This window comes from Sitophilus oryzae, unplaced genomic scaffold (assembly GCF_002938485.1).
Source record: "Sitophilus oryzae breed Bouriz unplaced genomic scaffold, Soryzae_2.0 scaffold_562_pilon_pilon, whole genome shotgun sequence".
In the NCBI taxonomy this organism is placed as follows: Eukaryota; Metazoa; Arthropoda; class Insecta; order Coleoptera; family Curculionidae; genus Sitophilus; species Sitophilus oryzae.
Genome location: NW_022147154.1, coordinates 1148021 through 1169129, shown reverse-complemented (window position 1 = coordinate 1169129; position 21109 = coordinate 1148021). Strand labels below are relative to the sequence as shown.

Below are 21109 nucleotides of genomic sequence, written 5' to 3'. Positions count from 1 at the left end.
TGATTTTCCGACCTCTGGATCACGCTTTGATCTTTTTCAAGGGACTGCGATATAGTCTTAATTTTTAAATATGGTTTTATTACAATAAAAATAAATTACAAAAAAATACAAAGAAATATATTAATTAGTGTTAAAATATATTTTTTTTAAATTGGTCAATGATGCTAAATTTTTAATAGAATTGTCTAAACTAAACCATTTTCTAACCTAGACAGTGTTCGGAAGGCGACAAGATTCATAACAACATATACAGGGTGTTTCAAAAAACATGTCCCATCTCTCGTGGGGAGATTCCTCACGTAAAAATAAGATTTATTTTTCATATCAACATAAATCCGATTCTGCTTCGTTTCGTAACTACAGGGGGGTGTTTATTAAAGTCTTAATATTTTTTCGATTAATTATAATTTTCTTCTATGTACTTTTAGCGTTTTGAATGAAATTTTGACGGTAAAAGTTACTATAAATGCGACATATTTCAAAGCTAAAAAAGTGTCGACGTATTCACCAGGGACGCGAAGATGGGTTATCACTGGAATATTTTTCTTAAAAAATCATGTACGCCACTGTTGCCAACATTATTCTCTTGTTAGCAAAATAGTGTAAGCAGTTTAATGCCGATTAAAAGTTGTCTCTTGATATTTTGTCGATTTCGGCCTTCTTGATTTTATAATATTGGCAAATTATTAAGTACTTATTGATTCCTCATCAAAAAATTTGAAAAAAAGTTCCTATAAACACGGGTATGGAAATGCATAGTTTTAGGGTTACAGGATGCTAAAACTTTTTAAAATTAGGTTTTTAGCGAGAGATGGCACATGTTTTTTGAAACACCCTCTATAAAATGTAAAAATATACAAAATCAAACTACAAAAAGAAGAATAGACGAGGAGTGCATTCTGTCACCCGTTAATGAACAATATTCACATTATTATATTTTATTTATTTTATATATTATTTCTTAGTGAATTTAATATATTTTGTCCCATTTTAAAATAACACTAATGTTGCATTTATTAATCTTCTGGTGTATTTGTATCGTATGATCGAAAAAAAAAACGGCGTCCAGTTGGCTTGGAAATGAACATCGTTGACATTCCCCATATAATTTTACGTATAAAATGACAGCGATCTTCACTTCATAGCCATCGCTGACGCCGTTTTTATTCGATCATACGGTATTAACGTGTTGATAGCAGGAAATTTGTTTGCCAGGTTACTATTGTATTAAATGACCTGTTTATAACTTGACAGTGGTTGTCAATCGAGTTCAGTTTTTAAAAAAATCTCCTTTCTCAAGAGTTCGGCAAACGTGTTTCTATTAAAATGGAAGAAATATTAAAAAGAACTGAAGAAGCACGGCAAGCGTTACTTCCACTCCACCTAAAAGAGGAAAAATCATTTACCCAATGTCGATGAAACAATTCCCTTGTAAATTTATCATACGTGACATTAATGATGTAAATAAATTATTAGACTAGTTAGATGAGTGTTCATTTTCATTTTATATTATTACTCAAAATCTTGTTTGTATTTCATAGTTATTGCCTATAAAACGGTAGAGGTAATTATAGCATCTTAATTCTCGTTAATATTGTCGTAAGTTCTGAGTTAAGGTTAGCCTAGCCAAGACGATATAAGCTTACCTATATTAATTCAGTAAGAAATAAAACAATTAGCTCCGCATATTCGCCCCTAATTGAAGGGTACTTTTTTGACAAAGTGGGGTGCGACTTTTTTTTGTAACACCCTATACAGCCGAACTATCAAGTTTACATAAATAAAAAATACCAGATTCGGATTCGTCATGTCAAAATCACCCTAGAAACATAATTTTATATCTACAGTAGGGGTACGCCGTCGTTAATGTGTTAATTAACTTGAGCAGGAATCTTCTAAGATATTATTTTTTTTAATCTGCCAATCCTACATTTTAAATAATAGAATTGTCTGAACTAAACCTGGCTGTAAAATGGTTTAGTATGAATTAATATATTTTTGTTTTTCTGTAATATATTAAGGAACATATAATTCGGTCATTTAATAGTATATTTTATTCAAACGATAACAGGTAATATAGTAAAAATATTACAAACAACAAAACTATAATACATAATATATCAATTTTATTAACAAAAACTAAAATAAATAAAAATAGTACTAATAAATATAATACTTAAGATTTATCCTTAGATTTGGGCCGTCGAGAATAATTTACAATTTTTGTCTTTTTAAATTTAGTAGATTTAGATGCAGTTGCTGGTGGTCGAACGTATCGTTTTTTCTTATAGACATTGGTACTCTCGGCAAAGTCATATTCGTCATCTTTTATCGAGACAGCATGATGTTCAGTTTTTGGTGCTTCTTTTTCAATCACGATTTTTTCCTTTTCGTGGAAATGGTGATGGTGTTCCGGAACTTTGATGATTTTAGTATGGTAAACGGTTTTAATTTTTTGTGGAACGTGGATACGATGATGAACACTAAAACAAATAAATAAGTAATATTAGGTGTTATGATATTGCCATAATTATTGTTCTTGGCTCAACTTTCGTTTAGCTGAGAGAGATTAGAAGAAATATTTGTTTATTTAGTATTTGGAAGCCTTTGCAAATAGAAAATCTCGAAGAAATTTCTGCGGAAATTCTTGATTATTCTAGATATTTTTCAAAACATTAACACGCAAGAAACTCCTTTCGGAAGTGTACCATTTTCATTTGTTGATAAAATATTGTAAAATATAGCAAGCAGTTCAACAGTTTTATTCATGTCGTCGAGAGTCTCTCTTTTTTAAGTTAGGTTAATGTCTAGCTATATAGCTCTAGCAATCAAAACACATTTACAGCATGTTTTGATTGCTTTGGTTTCACTCTTTTGTATTTTAAAGAATACCTAGAGAAGCTGAACAAATTAGGCAAAGTAAAATCCTACTACACTGGGTGCCAGCCCAACAAGGAATAAAAGGCAATTAAAAAACAAACGATCTAGCTAGAAAAAGAGCGAACACTCCACTAACTGGTCCAGAACCGTTCTGTTTCTCAAGTGGAAATCAACTTAAAACGGAACTCTAGCACCTGAAATGCATCCTTGACTTGGAATGGGAATCCTCCAAGGGTCTAAGACAATCAAAGAACTTTCTCAGAACTTACGAAAATATAATTAAATCAATCATTACTTAACTTTCAAAGGCCAAAATGATATTACTCGCAAATTTTAAGGTATAATATAATAAGTGGAAAAAGTTAAAGGTTTATTAACTTTTTCTATTAACTAAATTTACTAATTTTGAGGTTCTGAATGCTTACATTGAAATTAGGGTAACAAACTTCTACGCTAATTGAAACCACTAATTTAGAACCTTTAGAGGTTCTGAATGCAGCTTTAATCCTGACGTGATGAAAGCCCGTCATTCTATATATTATACAATACCCACTAGTTGAAATGATAAATTACTCTTGTATTATAAATGAACTAAAGAAAGTTAATGTTAAACGAGAGATATTTGTATTAAATTAAAAAAAATATTCGCATATATAAAAAACGGATGAGCTGACAGGCTATGATACAGGTTGTAGGTATACTCGAATACCATATGTTGCAGTAACTTGTGTTTATTTGGTATAGGAGGTATTTAAATGCCATACATAATCTTTACTGGGATCTCCGATGTTGTTTAAAGCCGGAAATCACTTTCACTTCAAGTTTACGTACTTGGCAGAATATCATGAAAATTCTCTTGGGTTTATTGGTCAATATCACGGTTTATTGCATATACAGGGTGTTTCAAAAAACAGCCATCTCTAGTGAGGAGAGTTCAAAATTGTCACCACCCTGTATATACTTATTTTAATATCAAGTGTATTTTTATTAGGTAAATTTCAGTACAGAACTATTCTGATGTGTATTTCAAACCTAAATACGTTATTTTACTTAAATCAAATATTTTTATTTTTTTATGGTACTGAGGTTGTTTTCAAAATTTTTCATTTATAATTTTATTGTTTACTAATGTTACTGCTACATTTGCAGATGATACAACAATTAGAGATACCGCAGACAACAATACTACGTTAACCGAAAAGTTACAAACTGCTGTTGCCGAAATACAATGCCTGACAGCAAAATGGCGCATTAAACTGAAAAAAAAATAGATATTGATTTCACTAATAGACGATCCAGTATATATAAATGAACAAGTAGTTCCTTACGAAAATACAACTAAATATCTTGGCATGACATTTGATGCTAAACTCAGGTGAAAATCGTCTGTGAAGAAAACATGTGAAGAACTCAAATTAAAGCACAGTAAGATGTCCTGGTTTCTAGAGCAGTATTCAAGCCTCTCAATATATAATAAGATTTTGCCCTATTAACAAGTCCTGAAACCAATATGGTATTCATCTCTGGAGTTGTATCAACAACGAACAAAGCAACCGAAATGTTATCCAAATTTTCTAAAACAAGGTACTACGAGGTACTGTTGACGCACCGTAATACATTCTCAAATCTCATTCGAGAATCTACATAAGGACTTAGAAGTCACAAAATATGCTTAAGACACGAAGAGAGGCTCCATCAGCACATCAACATCGAGGTTCTCCAGCTCCTAGATAGCGATGGCTTGGTTAGAAGACAAAACAATAAAACCATTTGAACTAGTGATAGTGTAGTGGAAAAATGTTACTACAGCCCAGTGCATCCTAAGCTAAACAGAACCGAAACCAAAATTACTATCTTCGGATTAATGTTTTTTATTTTAACCGTAATTCAAAAAGTAATAGCTTGTTAGTGTAATTTTACTAGATTGTTATACTAAATTGCCTAAGGGTGATTTTAAATTTAGATTTATTAGAGAGGATACTTACTGATGGACGCTACCTCCTGGCGCTGGAAGGCATTCTGTTGTTGAAAATACGACAGTCAATGAAAAAAACAAGACCTAGAAGAAAAAATGTGTATAATTACTCTCAGAAATATCTATAAGCTAAAATTCGTTAGCTACGGTTAATTATTAAATATGTAACTACATTTAAATTAAAAATATATATTTTAAATTGTTTTTTCTTTATTCTTTATTTTTTTCTTCTTTCGGTGGCGGGAAAAGAGATATACCTCCTGAAACATTTTGTTTTATTTGTACAATACTGCTGACAACTTGGTCTCCGATGGTTCAAAAAACGTGTTTATAAAAAATAACTATTTTATTTTGGAGATTTTTTTACAGTGGCTTTGATACCCAGAAGACCTTTTTGAAGGAATATAATACTATTAAAACAAAATCAACATGTTAATAATTATTTATAAATTCATGTTTCAAAATGCCGAAAGATATGACCTGTGATATGACTTTATAGAATACCTATCAGATGATATTTTAAAATATTATGCAATTAACAAAATCAAGTAAAATATTCATTATATATTAGGTAAATTATGTGTTTATATTAACTAATACGAAATATATATATTTGTATAAAAAATGCACACAATATCTAGGACTAATAAATATTCAAAAAGCTGTATTACTCCATACTAGGTGTTTCAAAAAACATGTGCAATCCCTCGTGGGGAGATTCCTCATCTAAAAATAAGATTTATTTTTCATATCAACATAGATCCGATTCTGCTTCGTTTCGTAGCTACAGTCTTAATATTTTTTCGATTAATTATAATTTTCTTCCAAGTACTTTTAGCGATTCGAATGAAATTCTAGGAGTAAAAGTTACTAACATATGCAAGGCTATAAGTGTTACATATTTTAGTATTAAAAAAGTGTCGACATCACCAGTGACGTGCATATGGTCGTACACTGGCGAATCTGTAAAAAAAACATGGGGCCCACTGACTTTTGTATGAAGTTGTATCATGATATTTTGTTGATTTCGATCTCCTTGAGATACAGGCAGTTTTATTAATCACAATAGTTAATAAAATTAAAATAAAATTTTTAAATTATTTATTTTATCACTAAATTTTATTAAAATTTATAATAGTTATGTTCAGTGCTATATACCTACAACAAATTCAAGCAAAAAAAATGGTATTTAAAAGAATTACAAAAGAAAATTTTTTTAAAAGTATATCCATGAACCATAATATTAACCATTAACATTAAGCATTAACCATTAACATTGATCATTAACCATTAACAACATTAACCATATATATCTAGTATCTTTAAAATGATGTATTTCCGCACACATGTTTATAGAAACTTTTTTCATATTTTTTATAAGGGATCAATGAGTAACACTTTATCCAGTTAATGACATTAATTTTTTTTTAAAATTGCTATTAATCTTGGACCTTGGCAAATTAATAAAATTATGTTTAGCTCATCAAGGAGACTGAAATCAAAAAAATATAAAAAAAGACAACTTTTAATAGGCATTAAATGGCCTACACAAATGAGCTAACAAGAGAAAAAAAGTCAGTGGCGCGCATTTTTTTTTAGAAAAATATTACAGCGATAACCCACATGCACGTCCCTGGTGAATACGTCGACACTTTATAAGCACCAAAATATGTCGAACTTATAGTAACATTTACCCTCAAAATTTCATTCGAATCGCTAAAAGAACTTGTAAAAAATATAATAAATCGAGAAAAAAAGACTTTCATCTCCTGTAGTTACGAAACAAAACAGAATCTGCTCTATGTTGACATAAGAGATAAATCTTATTTTTACATGAGGAATCCCTCTCTTTTGAAACACCCTGTATAAAATTAAATATGAATTGAAACTTATAGAATCAGTATTAAAGGTGACCCGTAAAAATATATAGTAAAATATACATGCCAATTTTAGTTGACAGAGATAAACATCAAGAATATGCAAAATAGTGGCAAAAAAGGTACTCACGTTGTAAAACGCCATGTTTGCATGAAAAATTCAGCACTGATGATAATGAAACAGGCAGCCGACGATTTCTACCTATTACCAGGAGAAACGTTTCTTCTTACTTTCCTATATATTATTTCGGAAGTAGTTTTATAGTGGGGCAACATGAATTGGTTAAATACTACAACAATTTTTTAACATTTTAATTAATTTAATTTTAATAATAGACATAAGAAAAAAAACGTCGAAAACAAACCATATGTAGGTGTTTTTGGTGGCGAGAAAGCGTTTGCAAAACAATGTTTCCTATGAGGAACGTACGTTCCCATTCTTGAGGCAGAAAACAAGATTCACCATAGATTTTCTCCATATAAAGCAAACACTTGTTTACATGGCAATATTAAAATAATACAGGTTTCTCTGTTAATTGTTGCATGTTTCATTACTATATCGTATGATCGAGAAAAAAAAAAACGGCGTCATGGTGACCTTTGAAATTGCAAACCATGATAATTTTTATTGGGCCGATATATAAGAATCGGATGCATATAGAAATGTAATATTTAAGAAAAAAACAGAGAACTGCGAGTCGGACTCGCCTACTCAGGGTTCCGTACAAATTTATTTTTTTTTTTATTTTTTTTTTAGTAAGTAAGTACATTATTATAAATAGTTCAGGTATCAAGTCTCGCAGTTTTTTCAGAGCTTTTTCAGATCAGTTTTCAAATCTATGATTACTTTGTGGAAATTGTGGTTACACTATCAGTTCATACCTAAATTAGTTTTAGTCCTAATAAGTCTTATATTATTTATTATATATTATATAAAGTGGCTCACCCCTATAACTTTTTATTTTTTCAGATAAAAAAACGAGATTTGGTATGTTAGTATATGACATAAATTAGGATTGATTGGTGTTTTCATTTGTTTTTGGTCACTTCCGGTTTCACCGGAAATGACTACAACTTTAGATTTTTAAATGGCACCCCCGGTATTTTTTTACTTTATTGGAGAGAAAAGGACATTCTGAATAGAATGACATATCATTTGTCAACTTTTGACATTTTCGCTTAATGAAAAATTGTATTTTAAAATTCAATCTAGAGTCCCATGACTATGTTAAAAACACTATTTCTTCATCAAGGAGCTTTGGAAAAATAAATTTGATCGTCTAATGTTTGTAGTGTCTTGTCCTGGCCAGTTAGAAAATGCTCAAATCGTATTTTTAATCATATCTCAATTTTTTCAAATAGAACGAAGGTGGCAACATATTTGGAAAAAGCATTTTTTTACGAATAATTTGATACCACACACTTGGTATTTCGAGTCAAATTTTCGTTACGAACCGCAAGTTATAAATTCAAATAAACCATATGCAAAAATGTCAAAAGTTGACATATGATATGTCATTCTATTCAGAGTGACATTTTCTATCGAATAAAGTAAAAAAAATACATCGTGTTATTTAAAAACCAAAAGTTGTAGTCATTTCCTGTGAAACCGGAAGTGACCGAAAACAATTGAATACGTCAATCAATCATAATTTATGTCATATACCCATATGCCACATCTCGTTTTTTTTAACTAAAAAAATTAAATAATTATAGGGGTGAGCCACTTTTGAGACTCACCCGGTATAGTGTATCACAGAAAATTAAATTTTAATCTTGAGTTTTAAAAAAATGCTTAAATATGCATAAACTTTTTTTGTATCTGTAATTGAGGTTAAAGGTTCCTTAAAAGAAACATAAAAATATTTACTGCCACTAGGCGCCCCTTTGGAAAATATACAAGGTGGCTCCTTAGTGCGAGAAAGTCCAATATCGTCGTTGTTGACAACGATATGAAAAGGAGTTCTATACAGATATAGTATGGTTTAAAATAGTGCATATCCTAAAAAATATTTTGTTTGTCCCAAAAAAGGCTATGATAAAGCTTTAAGTTTTTTTAAATTGCACCCCCAATTTTCCTGTACATAATTGTATATATATATATATATATATATATATATATAGCAACATTTTGCATATAATACCTCATCTTCATCTGATTCACGTAAAATATACAGGGTATATACCGGTCCATTTAAATTAAACAAGTTATTGCCGTTTAAAGTTAATAATTATTTAAAATACATTTATAGACACTCTGTATGAGATCGTATTATTTTTATTATTGCAACACAAAATCTAGTAGATACAAAAGCTTCAATACAATATTTGGATTTAAAAACATAAAAACATGCCTAGTGAAATAAAGCATTAAAATTGTTAGTGCTTTTTCACAAAATCGTAAATATTTCAAAAATGAAAAGATGAAAATGCGGTAAACCTTAATTAAATTACGTTTATTTTAATCGTAAAAACTAAAAATGTAATAATATACACGGACCCATATAGGGGAGTATACCACTTAAAAAATATTTTTTATTTATTTGGGACACTCTGTACGTTTTGCAAATAATTTTAAAGTGTAGCTTTAGTGGTCCATCAACAATCCTATCACTCATAATACAAATCTAATTATTTGGCTACAATACGCCGTGTTGAATAGCGTTAACAACCCTGTATATTTTTTAACTGATAGCTAATGTCAGGCAATTTTTCTACTAAACAATAAATATGGCAAATGAAATACTGTCAATTAGTGGCCGAAGTTAATAGTATAAGAAATATCTCACAAGTAAGTTGGTAAAAATCATCCATGCAATTAGGAAATACTGTATTTAGTATTATATCCATCTTGAGTTCTTGGAAAAATAAAATTTGGGACTACAATTAAATACTTAATGGTCATTTCTCCTCAAAAGAAAATGAAAATTATCCAAATCAGACCATTACTTCTAAAAAAAAGCAAATGTCTATATTTCCATATACCTCGATCCACTGTGCGCCGCGCCGTCCCTCGCTTAAAGATCCTGTTTTTTGTGAATTAATTAAAAACATACGGCCTCAGATGTATCACTTCTGCACAAATTAGTAAATGTTTAAAAAAAAATTACAAAAATATTTCCTCACTCATAAAATTATGACCGCGCATACCGTTGTTTAACCTCGGTGATTGATTACGTATTTTAATAAAGACTATATTTTTCATAATTTAATTACGAATTATTTTTATGATTTTATTAATCTCTCTTTATAACCTCTCTGCCCTCCTCAAGCTCAAGGTCCACCTTCGGAGACTTTAGAAACAAATCAACCCAAGTATAGAGAAATAGTTTAGAGCCATATTAGAAAACTTTAGGAATTTCTTTTCACCGATAAGTCTAGTTAATTTTGTGATGCGTTCATAATTAATTTTAGAAAGTTTTAGATGTTACAGACACTATAAAATATTTTATTGCTGGTTTTTGTTGATGGTGCTTATTTTAATTGGCATTAAAATGTGTTTCACAAGCTTCGTAGACTGCAGTAGAAAATGATATCTCTTTAACATTCTTCTTAATAGGTATAAGTAAAATAGTAGCCTTAAATATTAAACAAGGGTAGATTGTAGATTGTGTTGGGGAGGAGAAGTTAATCACAGCGACATTATAGATCTATTGTATCCCCCTTTCAACAACTCATCATACATTCTCAGGGTTTTGACAAAAGCTAGTATCAGAGACGTTTTTACGGCTATTAGTTCTCCATCCAGATTCAGTCTTATCGAAGTTTATAGCACGAATCGTTGTCTAGCCGAGAGTAATGAGGTGCTCTGTTGTTTCCCCATTTTCCTTACAAAATCTGCATTCGCCGTTGTTTCTTAGCTTCAGTCTACTGAGGTGTTTATTGTGGAGAGCGTGATGTGAAAAAGCTCGTGACAATCCGAAGATTTTTCTTACTTAAATCTTGAAAAATATTTAAATTTTTCTCGGTCGTAAGTCTGAGAAATTTCTTCGAGTGTCTTAGACCGTTGGAGGAAAACTTCAGGGTACGGATGGAGTACCTAGATTCTTCCGTATCGCTTTAAGTTAGTTTCCACTTGGAAAACAGAACGGTTTTGGTCCAGTTAGAGGAGTATTCGTTCCTTTTCCAGCTAGATCCTTTGCTTTTTTATTACCTGTTATCTCTTATTGGGCTGGCACCCAGAGCAGAAGGACTTTATTTTCTTTGCTTAATTTGTCGAACTTCTCTAGGCATTCTTTGACCAATTGATGGTTACTGAGTTAACACAACACAAAAAATTAGTAAGAAAAAGTGGTAAATATTTTTTACCGCTTTAATTAGTTTTTGATACTTTTAATTAACGATTGTCCTTTAAACTTTGCTTTGTTTTTTTACTCTTATATTAAACACATTATTACTTTGTTCTCCTTTTAATTTGCCAAATAAAACACTAATTCACCACAATACACCAACATTGTTAGCGAAACGCGCGTCCAGTGCAAAAGTAAATTGTTTGGTGCCACAATACACCAAACAATTTACTTAATTGTTGAATTAGTTTTTTATTTTGCTGTTTAGTACCAAAGGTTCCAACCCTCAACTGTAATTTTAATTTTTGCCTGAAATTTACAGTTTTTTTTTAATCTATCTTTCTTCTAAAATTTCATTTACTTTAGCCATTCTCAATATTACTAAACTATTTCATCCTTTGATTTTTCTTTTTATTAATTTATTTATTAATTTCTATTGCAAGATTTGATCCTAAACTTCTAATTTCTCCCGCATGTTGTGATATATCTACGTTGTTGCTGAACGCACATTTTGCTAACTATGTTCAGCATCATCAGCAGATGAAATCAATTGGTTTTGACTCGCTTGGTTAATTTTATCACCCTTGGTCAGTACCAACCTTGCGCCTATATTACTCAATTTGCAGATTTTGTTTAGTTTTAATCATCTACTGTTGATGCTAACATAGTTATTGAAATGCGCGTACAGTGTTAAAAGTAAAGTGTTTTAGTGTATTGTGGTGAACTAGTGTTTTATTTTGCTGTTGTAACATCAAAGGTTCCATCCTATAACTGTAATATAGGTAAGAAAAATATGCTAGGTATGTCTATCAGGAATATTAAAATAAGGTTAATAAAACTAATTCTTATAATTGTTTCTTTCATTTTATTTTTGTATAACAATAACAATATTTACAATTAGCTGTTAACAATAAATCACTATCATATATCTAATATTTATGTACACAAATCTTATATATCGACAATATGAAATTATAAACAGTCAAGCACGAAGAGATAATAGTATTAATAAAGTAGCATTGATCAGTAGCATAGATAGTATCAGGTTTCATCAGTAAATCCAAAAGTAATTTTTAATAACATATACATTATGTATATACCGGGTGGTGCATCGGCATTGGAAACATAGGAAATCCCATGAAAATTATCTTAAACTGTTCATATATTGGGTCCACTGTTAATTTTACAACTAAGCCATAAATGTTTTTTTTATAGGACTGCGCATGTTAAATACACATACCAAAGAAACAGGGGGCCAAATATTTGAATAGTTCAAAATTTACATGGGATACCCTAGGTTTCCAACGACGATTCAATATCCAGTACATACATTTATCGAACACTATTTTATATTGAAAATTGATGAAGTTGAAGAGAATATAAATACTGAAATGGTAAGAATAATATATGTATAAGTTATCATTATCTCTTCTTGTCCCAACCGCCGCCATGTCCACCTCCGCCGCCTCCTCCGTAACCTCCTCCCCCTCCATATCCTCCGCCTCCTCCAAAGCCGCCTCCTAAAAGTTCAAAATATATTTAAAGTAAATTTGTAGTTAGTTGGTTTAGTTTAAGGCTTCATTCAGAACCTCGAAATTAGTGGAATAAATTAGAGGTTTCAATTAGCGTAGAAGTTTTTTCATCTAATTTCAATGTAAACATTTAGAAAATCAAAATTAGTGGTATTAATTTTCAATTAGTAGAAAAAGTTTTAACTTTTTCCACCAAACAATTATTGATGTTTTTTATAGGATCAAATAATGGATATGGATATAGAGAATATGTGGTTCCAACAAGACGGTGCGACATGTCATACAACAGGTGAAACATTGATTTTATTGCGTACACAGTTTAGAGAGAGTCTTATCTCCAGGAATGGGGACGTAAGTTGTCCACCAAGAACGGGACTAGATTATTTTTGTGGGGCAATGTAAAAAGCAAAGCTTACGAAAACAACCCGAAAACCATTCAACAATTGAAAGAAGAAATTAGGGGAATAATTCGTAACATAACTCAAAAAAAGAATTGTGTGCTGCCAGAGTAGTCGTGATGGCCATTTGGCAGATATTGTGTTCCACGTATAATTGTACTCTGTCCAGCTACGCACTGCCATAAATAACTTTGGTACGACTGATATCGGAGATGGAGAACTAACGTCTGTAAAATCGACTGTTTACTACGCCTTGACTGCAATGACTAACGCCTTTACTACAGCAAGTTATTGCCAGAAATTCTATTAATTTTAGTTGTATTTTGAGACATTGTGAATGATGTTATATTCTTAAGTATAAAGTATTATCGAAAACACTAATTTATTCTAAGAATTTCGAGGTTCTGAAAGAGGCTTTAGGCTTAATTTAGACAATTTGTGCCAAAAATGCCGACAAAAGCAGTACCGAAATTAAAAGTTCCAAATTATTTCAACTGCCTTTGGAAATCCTTTACATTAGTATATAATAATTGCAGATTAACATTCGGAGCTCTTACCTCCTCCGGTTCCTCCACCACCGTGATGACTGTCAAATCCGCCTCCACCATATCCACCTCCGCCACCTCCGCCATAACCACCTCCGCCGTGATGATCGTCACCTGTAAATATTAACGTGTTAATTGAATAGGTATCTTATCTACTAATTTAATTTTAAATTTTTAATTGTGACATATTTCTAATTATTTAATGAGCTTAATATATTAATATTAAACTAAAAAATATTAATAAAAGTGATAGTATAGTTTATTATTGATATTTAATTTTAATCTATAAAAACCGATTTTTAAAAATTGGGGGTAAAAATTTGTATCTATATCTTTTTAAATCACTCCTATATGAATATGAATATTTGCACAGAGGTTCCACGAAAATGGGTATTCAGAAAATATTTTTGAAAATTAATCCTCTAAAAGGGCAAAACTAAGGATGACAATTAGTACAAAAAATTATTATAATCGCATTTAGGGTTTTTTCGCTAAAATTTAAAGAGTTTATATAACATAATTGAGCACTGAGGACGAATTCTGGAAATTCGCCCCATAAAGGCGTTAAATGAGGGGGTAAATATTGTAAGTATAAAAAATTTAAATCTGTCTTAGAAATGTGAAATTTTGCACAGATCACTTAAAAGGGATTTTAAGTGATGAAGGTTAAATACTCACCTTCATCAAAGTGTGATTTTTGGCCATTCATCCCTAAGAGGGTAAAATTAGGAGTAAAAGTTTGTACAAATATTTGTAAAAACGGTTCTAGAATCATGAAATTTTGTACAGAGGACCGTTAGGTCAGAATTATCATTAAAAATTCATCACATTAATTTTAAGTAAACATTAAATAGAAAAAGAGTGAAATAAAAAGTGCATTCCAAACATTATAACGGAATTGACTTAAAATTTAATATCTTACAATTTGCCTCTGCTCTCTCAATTGAACAAAAATTGAGGAATGGAAAATGTTAACATGCTGAACAAGTAGCTTGAGTGAACGACCCGTACAGGATAGACATGTGAAACAGATACTTGATTAGGGGGTTGCGTTTTTCAGATACAAATGAACTCTTTGTTCATTTTTCAAGTTTTGAGTAAAATTACTTTCAATTAATTTCATACAAAATGACTGTTTTTTTTTGTAAGTTCCCACCATTAAAGGAAGTAATTTTTGTAATTTCCAATCATAAAAGGAATGTATAAAACATTCAAATTTTATGCGGTCGAAGTCGCGGAAATAAAGCCAGTATCAAATAAAAAGGTAATTTATCTCTTACCTCCGCCTCCGTATCCTCCACCACCGCCAAAGCCTCCTCCAGATCCATGACCTCCACCATATCCTCCACCTATAATAAGCAATTACAAAATTTAGTTGAAATCAATATACAAATTAGAGAATCTTTATTTTTTACAAACCGTTTAATATATTACATGGAATAACATTTTAGAATAAATATTTATTATGAGTTTAAAAACAAATAATAGAATAATCAAACTAGTTACGACTTAATTGCGTGCCTTGTAGTAAAACTTAAGAGGACTTTAAGGAGACTTTATCGTTTTATTTTTTATACCTTTCAGTAGTATATAATATTTCAATTGTAATATAATTTAATAGTTAATTTTATGAGACTTCATTTATTATGAAAGCATTACCTCCGGATGGTAGCGGGTCACCTCCGTGCAATTTAAGTATTTTAACAGATCCCCCTCCTCCATGACCTCCTCCAAATCCTCCTCCTCCTCCATAACCACCACCACCTCCATGGTGATCTCCACCTCCTCCATATCCACCTCCTCCTCCAAATCCTCCTCCTCCTCCATATCCACCTCCACCTCCATGGTGATCTCCACCGCCTCCATATCCGCCTCCTCCTCCAAATCCTCCTCCTCCTCCATAACCACCACCACCGCCGTGGTGATCATCAAGTCCACCTCCTCCACCTCCTCCTCCAAATCCTCCTCCATAGCCTCCATCACCTCCATGGTGATCACCACCTCCTCCATATCCACCTCCTCCTCCAAATCCTCCTCCTCCTCCATAACCTCCGCCGCCGCCATGATGATCATCAAATCCTCCTCCTCCGCCACCACCAAATCCACCTCCTCCTCCATATCCGCCATGACCACCACCACCACCGTTGTCTTTAATTACGATTGTATGAGAAACACCCCCTGTAATAAAATAAATTATAAAAAAGGTGTAACAAAAGCCTTAACAATATAAAGGGTATTCCAATAAGAGGTTTCGGATGTTGATAACGAATAAATAAAAGTTTCATAACAGCAGTTCAGCGCTGGTTGCCACAGTTCAACAATTTGATCAAATGAACGTTATTTTAATACAGCGGTTTAATAAAATGATGTTTTAGTTTAAAAGAAAATCAGATGTTGATTACTAAGACTTGATTAGTATTGAACTGGGCTCCAGTAACTACTTAGTCAAAAGTAGGGATCTTCAACACCCCGGCGGCGCGCCTAAAAAAAACCGTTCGAGGTTATTTGACGCCGCGACTTGACGCTGACGCCTGGCGCGTTCCTGGAGCTTATTAACACTTTATTATTCCCGTGGTACATAGATAATTTTATTTCTTACTGAATTTAGTATATTTATTTCGTCCCATTTTAAAGGGACTCAAATGTTGCATTTATTAATCTTCCGGTATATTTGTATTAACGCTGCTAGTATGAACTTTGTTGCCAGGTTACTTTGTATTAAATGACCTTTTTGTTTATAACTTGAGGGTTGTTGTCAACCGAGTTCAGTTTTTTGTCCAAAAAATGCCTTTCGCGCGAATTTGACACACGTTCGAGTACTTTTCTATTAAAATGGAGGAAATATTAAAGAAAGCTGAAGCACAACAAGCGTTACTTCCATATCTTAAAGTGGTAATTTACCAAAAGGAATATAAAAAATACCTTTATTGACAGGGACAGAAAAATATTATAGGATGTCGATGAAACTGTTCTCTTGTAAATTTATTATACCGGGTGGTGCAACGTCATTGTATTTCGTAATAGGAAACCACATGCAAATTTTAAACTGTTCAAATATTGGTTTCTCTGTTGATTTTACAGCGAACTTGTTTTTTAAAGGTCTGCGTTTGCTCAATACAATGCCAAATTTGAACAATTTTGAACAAGTTGATTTTAATGAATTTAGGAAATACAAAATCAGGCATTGGCATATGCCTGGTTTTGCATTTGGCAAACCTTAAGTTATCAACCTATGATTATTATATTATATTTGTGAACGTTTAATTGTATTTTCTATACGTTAGGCTTTTGCCATTTCGGGGACACTATAACCGTAGGCATTATAACGTAGTAGTGTAGAATGCACAATATTTTTTTTGAAGAGACAACAAATTATATTTGTCAATTATAAAATTATCAATATTATTTACTAGAGTTTGGAGATGGAACGGAATGACAACTTAAGGTATGTTTACATTTGCCTGATTTGCATTGTTACCTGTTCAGTTTTAATTTAAAAATAGATGCAGTTTTCTTTAAATTAGCTAAAATCGGCTTGGCCAAAACAGTTTAAATTTGATATATGTATTCAGGATACGCAGACCTTTAAAACCCCTATTTACAAGCTAATATTTGATCAGTTAAAAATTTGCATGCGATTTCCCAACCACGATGCACCACCCGGTATGTAATATTAATGACGTAAATACATTATTAGAGTAGTTAGATGAGTGTATCCGTATTGTATTTTATAGTTATCATCTTAATTCTCGTTAATAATGTCCCAAGAGAGTTATGACCCTATTTATGGTGAGTGTAACCAAGTCGGTATAAGTTTATATCAATTCAGTAAGAAATAAAAGAAGTAATAAAGTTATATTTAAAATCAATTTAATATACCTCCTCCGCCGTATCCTCCGCCACCTCCACCTCCTCCGTGGTGATCATCAAATCCTCCTCCTCCTCCTCCACCAAATCCACCTCCACCTCCATATCCGCCGCCGCCGCCACCATGGTGGTCATCAAATCCGCCTCCTCCACCTCCTCCGTATCCACCACCACCTCCTCCTCCAAAGCCGCCTCCATGATGGTCGTCAAATCCTCCTCCTCCTCCTCCTCCTCCAAAACCGCCTCCATATCCACCACCGCCACCTCCGTGATGGTCGTCAAATCCGCCTCCTCCTCCTCCTCCTGCAGCAATAGATATTATTTATTATGGTTTGGGGATAGAACCTTTAGTTTTAACACCGCAGAAAAATAAAGCACCTATTCACCACAGTACACCATTACATTTAAACGCATTGGACGCATGTTTCGCTAACTATGTTAGCATCATCAGCAGATGATTTAAAACTCAAAGAGATTGATGATTAGGTAAATTTTCGAACTTCTTTGATAACCATTTTTGATAACCATCCGGCTTATAAATTTTAGTTTGTATAAGCTTGTTATTTAAAGTGGACCTTTTCTTAATAAATTTTGAATGAAAACCACAAACATATTTCTCTGAAAAAGTTTAGTAGTTTTAATTATCTGCTAATGGTGCTAACATGTTTTGCGAAACACGCATCATGTGCAAAAGCAAGTGCCTTGGTGTGGTGAATTAATGCTTTGTTTTAAATATAATTTAATTAAATAATTCAAAAATAACTGATTAATATGTTTTACCTCCGAAACCACCTCCTCCTCCATGACCATGGTCTTCTATAATAACTCCTCCTCCTCCTCCTCCACCTCCAAATCCTCCACCTCCTCCATATCCTCCACCACCTCCGTGGCCACCTCCACCGCCGTGATCATGAACTACCACCTCCTTATGATGGTGCGATTGTTCAGGTAAATGTATTTTTATGTGGACACTATTAAATAATTAATAACAATAAATAAAGACTTGTTACATTACATCAACTGAATAATAAGAGTAAGGACGATCAAATACCATACAATCGAAAAAAAAAGACGGCTGGGGAATGACAATCGATGATAATTTTGGCGAAGTCAAGACCTAGATGTCATTATTTGGCCAATACTCTTTTTTATCTGTTAATGGCGCTTACTGCCAGTTGGCCTTAAGAAGGTTGTAATTTATTTTTATACTGAATAAAAATGGTTTTAATTTAAAATTTGAGAAAAAAATATTTTTTTTGAAATCGGTCTGGAAATATCCTATCCTTTTTTAATCTGTCTATAATTAGTATAAATGTTTGATAAAATTTATGTCTATTTTTATTAAATGAAGTCTAGAGATTGACCTCGCCAAAATTATTATTGATTGTCATTCTTCAGCCGTCACTGACGCCGTTTTTTTCGATCATAAAAAGTCATTTCAAAAAGACTTAAATCTTAATTCTTAAATAAGTTCAAAAATAGTAAATTAAATTTAAATCTTAAGTCCATAACAATATACAGTTCAAATGATTTAATTTTTAAGTCTTTAACTTAAATCATTTTCTTGCAAATCTAGTCATTTTCGTAAAGATTTAAATCAATATAATGTAATTTAAGTCGTTTTTATAACTTAAGTCTATATTTTCTATTTAAATCATGATGATCTGAGAGTTAAGTGGACAAAATGGCCTAAATGAAATAATTACCATCAAGTTAATACAGCTAAAGTTCAATTTAAGTGACTTTTATTAAGTGCAAATCTAAAGTATGTGTTAGGATTTATTTCAGGAAAATATTTTAACTTCTCCAGGGTGGCCTAAAATAGTGTGAGTGGATTAGAATGTTTTTTTTAACGAAACACCCTGTATATTATTATATTTTTGGCTTCCTTTCAGATCACTTTACATATCCCTAAGATATTATTAAATATGTTTTGATAGTTTTAGAGATATTAATAAATAAATAAAAAAAGTATTTTTTTCAGTCTTTTTTAAAAAAATATTAAAAATACAAGAAATGCCTGAAATCAAAACTATACTAGGTATTTACTATAATTGGTCTGTACTTACTTACTATAATACTTACTTACTTACTTACTTGTTATAAATATCGTAAATCTTGAACCATGCAAGGAGTTCAAAATTCTATATCAAACTTTTTAAAACATAAAGTAGCTTTTCTTCGTTTTTTTTAATGGAACACCCTGTATATTATCTCTTTGTTAGATGAAGAATCAAAAAATTAACTTTTTTTGTATTTAAAGTAATTTAAAATTTTTAGTTGTTTCGTGAATATTCGCGGTTTTATTACACATGTCTTTTAAAAACATGACTTTTTAAGAACTTTTATATAATATAATACAAAGAATATCATCAAAACTGTACAAAAAATTGAAATACAAATATATAATAATAATAGCTACCGTATATAGCGTTAAACGCGTTGGGAGTAGCAAGGTACAGCTTGCCATACTAGAGCAGTTCGGTATACAAATGAAATACAAATATTCATTTTTAAATTCTCCACCTAACAAAGGAATACTCTATAAGTTGTTTAATTTTTTTTTGAACTCCCTGTATAAAAAAAAACAAGAAAAACTATTTTATATTTTAGAAAGGTGGGCATAGAATTTTGAGCACCCTGTTTGATCCAAGATTACAATCTGTATAGCAAACTAAGTATGGACCAACTATACTAATTACCTAGTAAAGATGTGGTTTCAGAACATTTTTTGTATTTTTAGTAATTTTCTTAAGAAAGAATGATACATTTTTTTAATTTTTTTTTATTAGTATCTCTGAAGCTATCAAAACATATTTAATAATATCTTAGCATTGTGTAAAGTGATCAGAAAGAAATCCCAAAATGTAATAGTATATAGTGTGCTCCATTTAAAAAAATCATCCCGACCTTATTAGACTTATCCTGTAAAAGTTAAAATATTTTCCTGAAATACATCCTAATACATACTTTAGGTTTGCACTTAAAAACAAAAATCCCAAGCTTTTATTAAATGAGTTACAGAAGCCCGACGCACTATTGCTAGACTCTGTATATTCTCTCGCAGCAAGAGTGATTAATATAATTCGACATAAAAAAACGATAAAAAATTAATTTACGAACATATAAATACATTTTTCTGTAACATTACATTTACTTAACATATTAAATAAAAAATAAGGTATATTTTACACGTTATAAATAATAACTATATAATTTTATTAAAGAAAAGAATAACTTTAGTACTTACTGTTCTTTGCCAAATGTGGCGTATATATCCCTCGACCATGTTAACAACAGGCAAATGACCTAAAACGTACATAGAAAATTACCAGACAATAGTATATATTATTACCTAGATATATTTTGATTAGCTAAAACACTTACGAGAACGTTAGAAGTCATTCTGCCTATGACTTCTACGTTGACACTGATTTTTCTTAAAATTAAATGCTAAATCTTCTTGATTCCACATGGTTTTATATTGCCGTTAAAATCATCGTATGGTACCCCGTTGAATTTGTCTTGAATGGGGGGCCGCTAGACAGCGTGAGAGAAAATATAGTAGGTATGTGTATAGTTTCTAGTAAGATTTGGGGAGAACTCATGTACGATGTTGCCGTGATTAACAATTACCAAGTTCATTTACGAAATGTACGGTGTTTAAACAGGCTTTATTTTTTTTAATTTTTTGGGATGTTTTTTAAATAAAAACTTGTAAATCTTTTTCTGTCAAAAGATAAAAT

At 31.4% G+C, this 21109-nt stretch overlaps 3 protein-coding genes and 1 long non-coding RNA gene across 4 annotated transcripts; 1 reads left to right on the top strand and 3 right to left on the bottom strand.

Annotated features, from left to right (window-relative positions):
* Positions 1-2156: 2156 nt before the first annotated feature.
* LOC115887353 lies at positions 2157-6934 on the bottom strand. Its single transcript, XM_030906771.1, has 3 exons — positions 6863-6934; positions 4866-4939; positions 2157-2483 (listed from the first exon to the last, which is right to left on the bottom strand). Exons 1-3 carry the CDS (start codon positions 6875-6877, stop codon positions 2177-2179), a joined length of 396 nt encoding a protein of 131 aa, XP_030762631.1. The 5' UTR covers positions 6878-6934; the 3' UTR covers positions 2157-2176.
* A 4932-nt stretch (positions 6935-11866) lies between these two features.
* On the bottom strand, positions 11867-15235 carry LOC115887352. The gene is made up of 4 exons (XM_030906770.1): positions 15156-15235; positions 14777-14845; positions 13509-13610; positions 11867-12541 (listed from the first exon to the last, which is right to left on the bottom strand). Exons 1-4 carry the CDS (start codon positions 15216-15218, stop codon positions 12248-12250), a joined length of 528 nt encoding a protein of 175 aa, XP_030762630.1. The 5' UTR covers positions 15219-15235; the 3' UTR covers positions 11867-12247.
* LOC115887292 (uncharacterized serine-rich protein C215.13-like) lies at positions 15217-15726 on the top strand. The gene has a single exon (XM_030906683.1). The coding sequence runs from the start codon at positions 15217-15219 to the stop codon at positions 15724-15726; it is 510 nt and encodes a 169-aa protein (XP_030762543.1).
* Positions 15727-18234: 2508 nt separating this feature from the next.
* Positions 18235-20893, bottom strand: LOC115887351. Its single transcript, XR_004051055.1, has 3 exons — positions 20751-20893; positions 20614-20672; positions 18235-18334 (listed from the first exon to the last, which is right to left on the bottom strand). It is a non-coding gene; the product is annotated as an uncharacterized LOC115887351 (long non-coding RNA).
* Between the last annotated feature and the right edge of the window lie 216 nt (positions 20894-21109).

Coding starts and splice junctions, on each gene's coding strand:
- LOC115887353 (XM_030906771.1), bottom strand. Junction 2,484..4,865: donor CCAGGAGGTAGCGTCCATCA/GTAAGTATCCTC, acceptor TATTTGTTTTAG/TGTTCATCATCGTATCCACG.
- LOC115887292 (XM_030906683.1), top strand. CDS start 15,217: ATGACCTCCTCCAAATCCTCCTCCTCCTCCATAACCACCACCACCTCC.
- LOC115887352 (XM_030906770.1), bottom strand. CDS start 15,218: ATGGAGGAGGGGGATCTGTTAAAATACTTAAATTGCACGGAGGTGACC. Junction 14,846..15,155: donor TGACCCGCTACCATCCGGAG/GTAATGCTTTCA, acceptor TGCTTATTATAG/GTGGAGGATATGGTGGAGGT. Junction 13,611..14,776: donor TGGAGGATACGGAGGCGGAG/GTAAGAGATAAA, acceptor TAATATTTACAG/GTGACGATCATCACGGCGGA.